Consider the following 12,263-nt stretch of genomic DNA (forward strand, 5'->3'; position numbering starts at 1 on the left):
CGCAGGTGCCCCCGGGCCCCCTTCCCTGGCTCGCCCCTCCACTTCTGGAACAGGGGGCGGCAGGGGATGAGGGAAGTTTCTCCATCCGACCTAATGATGTTGAGCTGCTCACCAGCCCCTTCCTGTTTGGATTACACAAGCAACATCACAGCAACAACAAAACATCACAGAAAGAGGAAAAGGTCAGGCACCATCATGAGCCCTAACACACTTGATGCTTCTCAATTCTTCACACTTCCCTCCCCCCACACGCAGACCTTGTTTTCTATCCTTTTTTTTTTTTTTTTTTTTTTTTTGTCAGAGAGAGAGCGAGCACAGGCAGACAGAATGGCAGGCAGAGGCAGAGGGAGAAGCAGGCTCCCTGCCGAGCAAGGATCCCGATGCGGGACTTGATTCCAGGACGCTGGGATCATGACCTGAGCCGCAGGCAGCTGCTTAACCAACTGAGCCACCCAGGTGTCCCTTGTTTTCTATCCTTAAACTCAAGCAGAGACACGGGCCAGGATGCCAGGTCATGAGCATTTCCTGTCGCTGCACCTGTCTCGGTGTTTACCTGGGGGAGGCTCAGCCCAGTGCGCTGGGTGTGAGTCCGCCCCCCGGGACTCGGCCCTCTCAGCCCAGCAGCTGCAAGGGGGACAAGCATTCTTTTCCAGTTCTATTTTAGTTCCGCAAGGAGCATGCGCTCACTGTAGAGAAGGTGAAGAATGAACGCCACCCCGTGTCAGCTGGGGTCTTAACTCCGTGAGATCTAGAATCAACAGGTTAGGAACTGGGCTCCTCCCCTGGCAGGTGCCAAGTCTTGCTGGGGATGTGCGGGTTCCCCAGGGGGCGCGTTCGAGGGCTCCCCCTGCATGAGGGTTCTGCCTGTCTGTGCTATCACGGTTCCTGTCCCCACCACCCGGACATACATGAAACTTGAGTCCACACACCGGGCATGCAGGGTAGGGGTGTTTACTGAGGGTGGGGACTGATGGGGAGGAGACAAAGGGACTGTCGCTACACCACCGACAACTCCAAACAGAACATAACGCGGCCAGCCCTCAGACAGCCTTCCCTTCGGCCCCTGGGAATTTCCACCAGCCACTGCTTCCCACGGGGCCTCAGGCCTCTCCACATTTCCTCCTCTCTCCCAGCAGTTCATGGTATTGTTCTTGTGAGGACTTCTGGTATCAGCTGTTGAATAAAAACATCTCTCTCTCTCTCTCCACAAACACACACGGGCACACACGTGAGATCTCTCTCTCTCTATATATATATATATACACACACATATATATAATATGTGATATAGACAGATATATCTGTAGATCTATAGGTATATAGATAGATCGATCTATCTATATCACATATTATATATATACATACACATACGCATATATATAAAGAAAATAACCATCATTCTAAGCCTATCTTCTTCCAGGATAAATACTAGTAACATTGACTTCTATACCTTCCAGTCTTTTTTCTATAAATACGCACAAAAAGACCCATACACACACTCACACGCACTTTTTTTTTCTTTTTGGAGTAGTACAGCTATTTTTGTTCATGTTACAATATCTCATGAGCATCTTTCTACATGAATAACTACCCTTCTACAAGAGCACTTTTTAAAAAGGATTTTATTTATTTATTTGATGGAGAGAGAGAGAGATCACAAGTAGGCTGAGAGGCAGGCAGAGGGGGAGGAGGAAGCAGGCTCCCTGCCGAGCAGAGAGCCCGATCCATCCTGAGCAGGGCTCAATCCCAGGACCTTGAGATCATGACCTGAGCTGAAGGCAGAGGCTTAACCCACTGAGCCACCCAGGTGCCCCTACAAGAGCATATATTTTTTAAAAGATTTTATTTATTTGACAGAGAGAGCTAGTGAGAGAGGGAACACAGGCTGGGGGAGTGGAGAAGGAGAAGCAAGCTTCCCACTGAGCAGGGAGCCTGATGTAGGGCTCAATCCCAGGACGCTGGGGTCATGACCCGAGCCAAAGGCAGATGCCTAACGACTGAGCCACCCAGGCGCCCCTACAAGAGCATATTTTAATGGAAGAGACTCACTCCTGCTTGGAACGTCATCCCCAGTTCAAGTTTATTTTCTGGTTGTCTATTGCTGCTATGTAGGCATATGACTGGTTTTTTAATATTGACTTTATCTGGAGTGACCTTGTTGAATTCATTCATTAATCCTAATAGGTCTCTGTAAATCCCTTTGGATTTTCTATGAACCCAGTCTATTCATGTCATCCATGAGTAAGGGAAGTCTCATTTCTTCTTTTCCAATCCTCATGCTTTTATTTTTCTCTTCCTTTCTCTCACTGCCTCAGACCTCCAGTCTGACGATGAATGGGTGACAGCACCCTTGTCTTGTTCCTAGCCTCCAGAAAAGGGCTTTTGTACCTTCTACCTCTACTTTCTTTGGATGGATCCTTGGATCATTGATTTTTCTATCTTTCTTTTTTTTGAATCTGTGCATCAAAGGCTATGAACTGCCCTTTAACTACAGCTTTAGCTGCATCCCACAAGTTCTGATACATCCTCTTTTCACCAACTTTCAGTTTAAATTTTCTGTTGAGAGTTCCTCCTTGCCCCCGTGGGTTGCTTAAAAGTGTTTTGCTTCATTTTGAAATGTTTAATTACTTTTTAGTCATTGTTCTGCTTTTTATTTCTTGCTAATTCCACTGTGATCAGAAAATATATTCAGTATGATTTTAACCCTTTGAAGTCTTGAAACTTGCTTTGTGGCTCAGTGTGTATTTCGTGCACACTTGCAAAAAGCTTGCACTGGGCATGGCTGACTAGATGTTCTATGTATATCAGTTAGGTCAAGGTTTTGTTTTTTTGTTTGTTTTTTTTTTAAGATTTTATATATTGATTTGAGAGAGAGAAGGAGAGAGCATGAGCAGAGGGAAGAGGGCAGAGGAAGAGGGGGAAGCAGACTCCACTGAGCAGGGAGCCTGATCCGTGCCTCGACCCCAGGACCCAGGATGCTGAGATCACGACCTGAGCCAAAGGCAGATGCTTAACTGACTGAGCTACCAGGTGGCAGTCAATTAGGTCAAGTTTGTTGATCATGTTGTTTAAAATATTTCATTCCCTTACTGATTTTTTTTGGTCTATCAGGTATTAAGAGAAGTGAGTTAAGTCTGTCCATATGATTACAGATTTGTTTATTTCTCCTTTTAGTTGTGTCAGATTTTATTTTTTATTCGTATGGGAAAATGCTCATGACATACTGTGACGTGAAAAAAAGTTGTGTCATTCTAATTTGTTTTTTAAACGTTATCTATTAAGGAGCATGGATTTGTAGTGGGTCAAACAGACTGGGATCAAAGCCTCGTTCTGTTGCTCACAGAATCTGTTACTTAAATTTTCTGAGTCTTGGCTCCATAATCTGTAAAGTAGGGCTTAACAACAGAATATTGCATTCAAACTTGCAAACATGCTACAATTTCTTCCATTTCTCGAGCCCACATCTCTCTCCAGTGACCCTGACTTTTCTCCACGACTCATAAGAGAAATGTCATAACTCGCTGTCTTCAGCTTTTCTCTCTCCTTTATGACCCATTCAGTCGGGCTTTCTGTCCACATATTCATCAAAATCTGCTCTCTCAAGGTGACCTTCGACCTCCACATTGTTAAATCCAATGGTCATTTCCTGGCCCTCATCGTCTTTGATGGATCAGCAGCATCTGACACTATCAACCTCTCTTTCCTCCTTGATGCACTTTCTTTACTTGTTTCTGGAACATTCCACACCCTCCTGATGCCCCTGCGCCCGATTCACCACCAGGCCTCCTTAGCTTCCTTCAACTGGTTCTAGGAACCAGTGGAACTCTGACCTCTAAACACTGGAGTCCAGTCCTGGGACCCTTCCTCTTTGACCTCCGTCCCTTCCCTGGGGATCTCATTCAACCTCAAGGTTTGAGACCGTCAATATTTTGACACCTATTTGACACATTTGTGTCTCCAGCCAGATACGTCCTCTGAACACCCGAGTCATTCCATTCGAGCCACTGGCTTCACTCTCAGACCTGCCTCCAATTCTTTACCCACCGAGGGGCCTCTACTCATAGTCCCCATTGCAAGGGACTGACTGCTCCATCCTTCTAGTTGCTCAGGCTGAGCGTCTGAAGTGGTCCTTTCCTTCCCTCTATCGCTACTCACATCTGATCTGCCGGCACATCTTTTTTTTTTTTTCCAAACATACCTCTTCCCCCCCCCCCCCCACCCTTCCAGCGCTAACGCTGGTGGGAGCCACCCCAGCCGTTTCTTGTCTGGAGTCCTGCAATTTATTTCTGATCAACTGGCCTTTTTTTTTTTTTTTTAAGATTTTATTTATTTATTTGAGAGACAGAAAGAGCATGAGCAGGAGCAGAGGGAGAAGCAGACTCCCCACTGAGCAGAGAGCCCAACATGGGGCTCGATCCCAGGACTCTAAGATCATGACCTGAGCTGAAAGTAGTCGCTTAATTGACTGAGCTACCCAGGCACCCCTGGCCTTTTTTTTTTTTTTTGTAAGATTTTACTTATTTATTTGACAGACAGAGATCACAAGTAGGCAGAGAGGCAGGCAGAGAAAGAGGAGGAAGCAGGCTCCCCGCTGAGCAGAGAGTCCCATGTGGGGCTCAATCCCAGGACCCCGGGATCATGACCTGAGCCAAAGGCAGAGGCTTTAACCCACTGAGCCACCCAGGCACCCCTGGCCTATTTTTTTTTTTAAAGATTTATTTACTTAGTTGAGAGACAGAGAGAGTGAGAGAGCAAGTGTGGGAGGGGCAGAGAGAGAGAGAAACTTCAGCAGACTCTGTGCTGAACATGGAGCCCGATGAGGGGCTTGATCTCACAACCCTGCGATCCGGACCTGAGCCGAAACCGAGTCGGATGCTTAACTGACTGCGTCACCCCGCCACCCCTTCGCTGGCTTATTATTACCCTTGCCTTTGGGCAGCAGCCAGAGTGACTTTGCTCGACCACAGACTATGTTCAGTCCGCTCAGAGCACTTGCTGAGTCCTGGTCCTCCGAGAAGCAGCCACCAAGCTGGGGCGAGCCTGACATGGTCTAATGAGGGAAACCACTCAGGAGAGGAAACGGGGAAGGCTGGGTGAGCTGTCGGACCAAAACAGAGCTGGTCCTGAGCGAGGAAAGTGGGCAGGACGGTCGCAGGGAGGCCCCGAGGTCACACTGTGTAGGAAAGGCTCAGCAAGGCCGGGGAGTGCCCACGGCAGTCGTCTTCTGTTCCCTGGGGCAGGGGGCCGTGCTGCCATGCCCACTGTGCACAGGGCTTCTGGCCTCCAGGCACCCATGATGATGGGTTCCAGAGCGCGGCAGCTGGGACCTCTGGTCCGTCCTGGTTCCTGCCGCTGGAGCTCTGGGAAGCGCGTTCTCACAACAGCTCAGGCCTCTGAAGGTCCCCGCCTCACTCAGAGTCCACATCAGAGCCCCAACAGAGCTCCCCGGGCTACCCTCACCCCACCTCCATTCCCCCCGTTATCTGCTGGCGCCCGTCACCCTGGCTTCCTCACTGTTCCCGGAGCACCAGGCATGTCCTCACTGTGGGGCCTTGGTGCCGGCCGCCCCCTTTGCTCGGGACCAGCCTGTCCACAGCAGTCGGTGGGGCTGCCCCTCACTCCTCGATGCTCTGCTCTGAAGGCGCCTTCGCAGGGAGGTCTTTCCTGAGCTCCCCTTCAAAAGGGTGAGCTTCGGGACGCCTGGGTGGCTCAGCAGGTTAAGCCACGGCCTTCAGCTCAGGTCATGATCCCAGGGTCCAGGGATCAAGCCCCACATCGGGCTCCTTGTCCAGCAGGGAGCCTGCTTTTCTCTCTGCCTCTGCCTGCCACTCTGCCTGCTTGTGTTCTCTCTGACAAATAAATAAAATCTTAAAATTTAAAAATAAGTAAATAAATAAAAGGGCGAGCTTCCCACCCCCTCCAGGACCCGAACCACCCTGTCTTCCTTCTCGTGTTCTCCACAGCCCTTACGTCCCCCTCTTACTTCTGTGATTGCGTTTGTCCCACACAGAGTAGGTGCTCAGCATTCGGGGCCATGGGCGGCAGTGGAGGGCCCTTCCTCCCTTCCAGATGCCGGGGTTTCCGCAGGGGCTCCGTGCTGGGCGCAGAGTAGGCACCGCGGGACACACGTGGGACATCAGCTTCGTGGTGTCGCTCTCCCTCAGGGGCACTTGGACTCCTCCCCTCAGCTCTGCTCCAGCCTTGGCCGTCCTGCTGCTCTGTTCCTGCTCGCTGCCGCCGGCGGGCCCCGCTGACACACACCGATGCCTTCCCTTCCCACCGGGCAGCCTCCAGGTGCTCCCTGCTGCCAGCCTTCTGCCTTGGCCCGAGCAGGGATGGCTACCCTGGCCCGGCCTCCCCAGACTCCAGTCCCTCCCCAGTCCAGGCCACTCCCTTCAAGACGTGCCAGGACACTACACTTCTTCTGCCCCGAGGGCCGCTCCTTTCTGAACAGCTCCCCCGGATCGCACCTGTCAGCCCCCGCAGTGCCTTGTACAAGTCTCTGTGCAGGAGCCCACGAGAGTGCAGCTCTTGTGTTTCCTTGGTCGGGGCAGGGGCAGGTCTCACAGGGGCACCAAGGTCTAGAACCCTCAGAGTGGCGGCCCGCGGCAGCTGACTTCGGCTTTGGCTTCAGCGGGGCTAGAGGGAGGCTTTGTCGCTGACTTCACACGTCTGCCAGGGCTGACAACCGTTTGGGTCAGCGCTATCGCCCACGGAGCAGCAGGAGCCAACAGTCTTGGAGGGCCTGGGTCCCAGGCAAATCTCCCTAGCCCAACACAGCACAGCTCAGCCCAACCCAGCCCAGCCCAGCCCCAGCCCAGCAGAGCCCAGCACAGCACAGACTAGCCCAGCACAACACAGCACAGCACAGCACAGCACAGCACAGCACAGACTAGCCCAGCACAGCCCAGCGCAGCCCGGCCCAGCCCAGCCCAGCCTGGTACAACACAGCCCCCCACAGCCCACTCAGAGCCCCAGGCAGTCCTCTGGCAGCAAGTGCACCTTGAGGGAGGCAGTTCCCATCACCACCAAGGAAGGCTAGGAAGGTCCAGCACAGGGCCTCAGAGGGTGTCCTGTTGACAAGGCAGCGGCACGTCACAGCCCAGAGATGTGGGTCACACCCTGAATGCAGTCACAGCCCGGTAGGTCAGGCCTTGTCCAAGGCTTCACTCCGCAGCTGCTAATTGGCCTGCAGCCCCTGCAGCCCCCCTGCTTTCGGCCCCACAGCTGCTCCCGCCCTTAGCCTGGCCAACCGCCAGTGTGGGTCAGAGGCCTGTGGGGTCCCCGGGGCCCAGAGAGCCCCTAGCCACGGCTTGGCCCAGTGGGAGCACGCAGAGCTGGGGTGGGAGGCCCGAGTCCCAATCCCAGCCCCACCTCCAAGACGCTGTGTGACCTGGGACAGCTTGGAGCCTCTCTGGGCTAACATGGGACAGGCAGCCTGTGCGAGCCAGACACCAGGCAGAAGGGAACCACCTGTGGGGCCCCAGAATGGCTCCCCCACCGAGGGGTCAGCAAGGAGACCCTTCCCTTCACTGACCAGACACATGAGCAGACACGTCCAGCTAGGAGGGATGCCAGCTCAGTGGAGCTCCGGGTCCAGGCGGGCAGGGGTGGGGGCGCAGGGCTGCCGAGTAACAGATGCCTGGTCTGTGTGCCAGGCTTGCTGGCCTCGGCTGGCGCTCTGGGCAGGCATCAAGACCCCATAGGCCGGAGCAGGCTCTGGACATGGCCTTCTACCGAGGATGGGGCTTCTCCTTTGGGCAGTCCTGCCCGCTTTCCCTGCCTGGAGGGAGGTCAGAAGCCCCTCTCCCAAGACCCACCCTCTTTCCGACTCAGGGCCCCTTGAACTGATCCTCAGGGCTGCCGAGCCATCTCTGTGTGCGATGCCCTTGAAGTGAGGGTCTCCCCAGCGGGTTTTCACGCACTGCTACCTCTCCGCGCCTCCCTCCGCCCCTCCCCACCCCCTCCCCTTGCTCAGAGCACCACCTGTCTCTCCAGCCTGCCTCGGCAACCCCTGCTTGCCTGTTGCCAGGGAAACCACCTCCTTGGCAACCAGCCGGCATCCATGTGACACGTACACGCGGGAAGGAAGGGAAGGTTCCTGCCTCTCGCTTAGGCTGCTGGTGGCTCTGCTCTGACAACTCCAAGGAGCATCATTTGCTTGTCGCCCGGGACCCAGGTGCCCAACGGAGTCTGAAGGAGGGTCCAAGCTGGGGCCGCAGAGAGGAGGAGGGAGGCATCAGGCCCCCCTCCTTGATGACCATTCAACTGACGATCATTCAGCAATTATTAAGTGCCTACTATTTACGAAGCCCTGTGCTGGGTCCTTCACGTACAATACCTTATTTAATGAGGCTTTGAACCTGCAAGATCAATAGAATTATTCCCATTTGCAGATAGGGAGACGGAGAGAGGTTCAGGGCTGCCCTGGGTTAGAATGTGTCGGAGCTGAGAGCTGAACTTAGTCTTGTCTGATTTCAAAGCCTGGTTCTTTCTACCATCCTGAGGCCTCTGATCCGGCTACTCATAGGGGGGCCAAGAGTGAGTGTGGCCCCAAGACAGGCATCTGCATGGGCAAGGATCTCATAGCTCATATGGGGCCATTGTCCACATGCGCCAAGCAAATTGTGCATTCAGTGACCCAGAGGTGAACCAGGTACAGCCTGATGGGAGAGGTATGTGACCCCAGTGGGTGCCTAAGTCATCCACGGGCACAGGCCAAGGTGGGGTGTCAAAGGAGTCCTAGAGGGGAGGAGGGGTGGCCGGGACCCTCACAGGGGAAGGAGCTTTGGCCCCGGCGGAGTGAGGACAGATCCCAGGGGGCCAGCCTATTGGAGCCACAGCCACGGTGTCATGGCTGCGACTTCTGGCAGCCACGTTCCTGAGGGCCTAAGGACAGGCAGAGACTGTGGGAGTGGGCCTCGGCTCCTCCTTCAGCTCCCCAGTAGAAGCATGGCCCACCTGGGCTGAGCACAAGACTCTCATAGAGCCTCAAGACGGTATGAGGCAGGCGACAGGGGGCCCAGAGAGGGTCGCTTTGAGCAGGCGGGGACAGGGCGAGGAGTATCGGCGAGAGAGGACAGCAGGTGCAAATGTGCAAATGTGCGGCGTGTGGCTGGCGGGTGGCTCCGGCCCAGAGGACTCGAAGCCCAGAGGACTCAGAATGTTCCTTGGGCTCCCGTAGGCAGGGGCCATCCACAGGGAGGCCTGGCTGCTGGACCACCATCCCTGCCCTTCAGTCCACGTTCCTCTGACCCTCGCCCTCTCCTGCAGGCCCTGCAGTGCAGAGACACTGAAGTTTACTCCTGCCTCCAGAATGAGGCCCGCAGGCTGCCGCCCACCCAGAGCCTCCTCTCGCAGGTATGCCGGCCCCTTCTGGTCTGTAAGACAAACAGGACCACAGGAGGGAGCCACCTGCAGCTGAATCCCAGCCCTCTCCCCTAGGCAGGCGGCCTGTGGTTAGGGGGACTGGAGGTTTGGAAGCCCTGCTCCATCCCTTCCTAGGGCTCCCTCTGAGCCTGAGCCCCTCCTCCTTAAACCCGAGGAGCCTCACAGCCCTCTGCCCCAAGATCTGCCAGGAAGGTTAAATGTCGTCCTGGGACCGGTAGGCCCTTGGGCAGTGTGAGCAGTGTCTACACTGGCCAACCAGGCAGGGGGTATTGCTAGGCTTCTACCTGTCCCCAGGCTGGCACCAGCTAAAGTGGGAAGCTAGGGTCTGGGCTGGTGCCGGCCTGGGCTGGCCTGGTCAGGGTTCTGTAGTCATCATGATGGGGGCCACATCGTAGCACCTGATCATGATTCCCTCTTAAACCTCAGTTTGTTCATCTGTAAAGTGGATGAGTAACATTTTCCTGCAAAACCAGCTGCCCTGAATTTAAATGAATTCTGGGTTAAATAATCTATGCCAGAGTTTTGGACACATTAAAGTACAAGGGTTAGCAAGTCGCTACAGGAGCCCACGGGTGGTGCACGGGACCATGGACACCTTGGAAGAGGTGTCAGGAAGTGAGGGGGCCAGTACTTGGCCTTCCGCAGCTCAGGGGGCCCAGGCTGGCATTCTTTGTTGACTCTCCTTTTCTCAAAGCCCTTTCTATACTCAGCCCTGAACTTGGCCCTGACTGGAAGCAGGGCTTCCCCAGGCTGAGACCCCCCAAAGGATGTCTCGGCCATCCTAGTCACTGTCCGCCCTGTGCCGGGCCCTGAGGGTCTGGCGGGGACAGTAGGACGTGGCCCTGTCCTTTGGGAGCCTCAGGTCTGCAGGAAGAGGCGTTGACCTGACAAACAGAGACGTTGGCAGCCCCCTGTGAGGGGTGGGCTGCAGGGAAGCTGGGGCTGGGGGAGGGGGCACTCAGGGATGCTGAGCCAAACTTGCAATGTGAGTAGGAGGCAGTGGGGGAGCAGCTGGGGGTGGGGGACCCCCCAGATAACGGGGAGAGCTTGTGAAGAGGCCTGAAGGGCTGGAGAGCAGGGAGCAAGTATGGGTGGCATGGGGGGAGAGGAGGTTGGCGGGGTGGCCGTAGGGACAAGGACAGCCACGCAGGAAGCTGTCTGTTGACTTCTGACTAAAACTGAATTAGTGCAACTTTGTTCTCTTCCTATTGCTTTTTTTTTTCTTTCTTTCTTTTCCCAGGAGAAACCGCAAGGATTTACGGATGACAGTGAATTTAACATGGTCTATGAAAACCTCTAGAACGGGAACCACTGGCCCATTGGTCTGGGCCTGAATCCGGGGCCCCATGCAGCCCCTCCCTCCACAGGATTGGCCCCATACCAGGAGCAAGGCCCCAGGGGTGCCCCATCACCTCACCCCCACATTCGAGGCACTTCAAGCCTGGGTCTACCCCCTACCCCCCCCCCATTCTGTGCCCCAGCCATACCCACTGAGCATCTCACATCTGGCCTTTGCCCCGGCTCTTCCCTCTGTCCGCCAGCCCTCCCTCCATCACCATGGGCTCTCTGGGACCTCCCCCTCCTCAAGCCCTCCACACTTTCTCAGGATCCACAGGCTTGCTCACCGCCAGCCTGCCCTGCACGCAGACTCTAAGGCCAGCCATGGGCAAGGGACCCTTGTCCCTGCTGTGAGCACGAGCATCAGTGGGGACACTTAAAGGACCAATTACACAAATGCCCCCTGCCCAGCTGGGTCGAAGGCACAAGGCAGCCTTGCAAGGTGGGGCAGGGGGCTGGGGCGGGGGCGTGGGGGGGTGGGCGAGAAGGGAGCTGTGCAGAGGCTGGGCTGGGCTCGGGGACAGAGCTCGGGGACAGGCCAGGGAGGCGGCTGAGTGGAGGTCATCCGGCTGGGGGCCTGGAGCCAGAGGGCGAGGAAGGAGATCTGACATTCTTGGGACAGGGGATGGGGAGATGCTGGCTAAAGGGGCTGAACTGCCTGAAGCGCTCCACCCCTCCAGCAAGGACCCGGAGGTGGTTTCCTATCAGCCCGGCCATCTGCACTCCGTGCTTGGTCACCCCTTCCGGGCCTCACCTGCTCCTCCTTCCCCAGAGCTCCCGTCTGGCGTACCTGGGTCCCACCCCACTCCTCTCTGGTCTGCCTCCTTCCCCTGGCCCAGGCCTCTGAGGAGCCCTCCTCCCACCGTCTAGCTGCCAGGCTTGGTGCCCGGGGCTCCTCCGGCAGGTGGACAGCTGCTTGGTGGTGCGGGAGCTCAGACCCTGTCCAGACGGGGGCCCCTTGGGGCACGGAGCCATTTCTGTAGCCCCCAGTGCTCATTCCTCCCTCTCAGCAGCCCTGCTGCAACCCGTTTGACAGGCGGACAGGGCTGAGGGGTGGGGAGTCCCCCAGGCTGCGGGGCTCGGCTCCTTCCCTCCCCTGCTCTCCCCTACCCCTGTCCCCCTGCCACTGCCTTCTACTCTGTCATTTGCAAAACCCTCCCTCCCACCCCCAGGCTGCCCCAGAGGTCCCTGAGGGGCCCTTGCCCACAAGCATGTACAGTGACCATGAGGGGCCCGAGGCATAGGCCCTGACCCTGGCCCCCGAGCAGTACTGGGTCACCCAACTGTGGGCATCCAGATAAAACATCTATGGGATGCAGGTGCCTGGGGGGCACAGTTGGTTGAGAGGTTAAGCCTCTGACTCTTGGTTTCAGCTCAGGTCCTGATCTCAGGGTTCTGGAATCGAGCCCCGTGTCGGGCTCCTTGCTCATTGTGGAGTCTGCTGAAGTTTCTCTCTCCGTCTCCCTCTGCCCCTCCCCCAAGCACTTGCTCTGTCTCTCTCAAATCAATCAATCAATCTTTAAAATAAATAAATA

General features: G+C 55.6%; 1 protein-coding gene across 1 annotated transcript in view; it reads left to right on the forward strand.

The window, feature by feature from the left end:
• The window catches only part of NFAM1 (NFAT activating protein with ITAM motif 1), a 33,847-nt gene extending 22,953 nt beyond the window's left edge, over positions 1–10,894 (forward strand). Inside the window, exons 5-6 of the mRNA XM_032346067.1 lie at positions 9,274–9,360; positions 10,631–10,894. Coding sequence (XP_032201958.1) covers positions 9,274–9,360; positions 10,631–10,690 — 147 coding nt within the window. The 3' untranslated portion in view covers positions 10,691–10,894. The remainder of the gene's footprint in view (positions 1–9,273; positions 9,361–10,630) is intronic.
• The last annotated feature ends 1,369 nt before the right edge of the window (positions 10,895–12,263 follow it).

Source organism: Mustela erminea, chromosome 6 (genome assembly GCF_009829155.1).
Source record: "Mustela erminea isolate mMusErm1 chromosome 6, mMusErm1.Pri, whole genome shotgun sequence".
NCBI classification, from domain to species: Eukaryota; Metazoa; Chordata; class Mammalia; order Carnivora; family Mustelidae; genus Mustela; species Mustela erminea.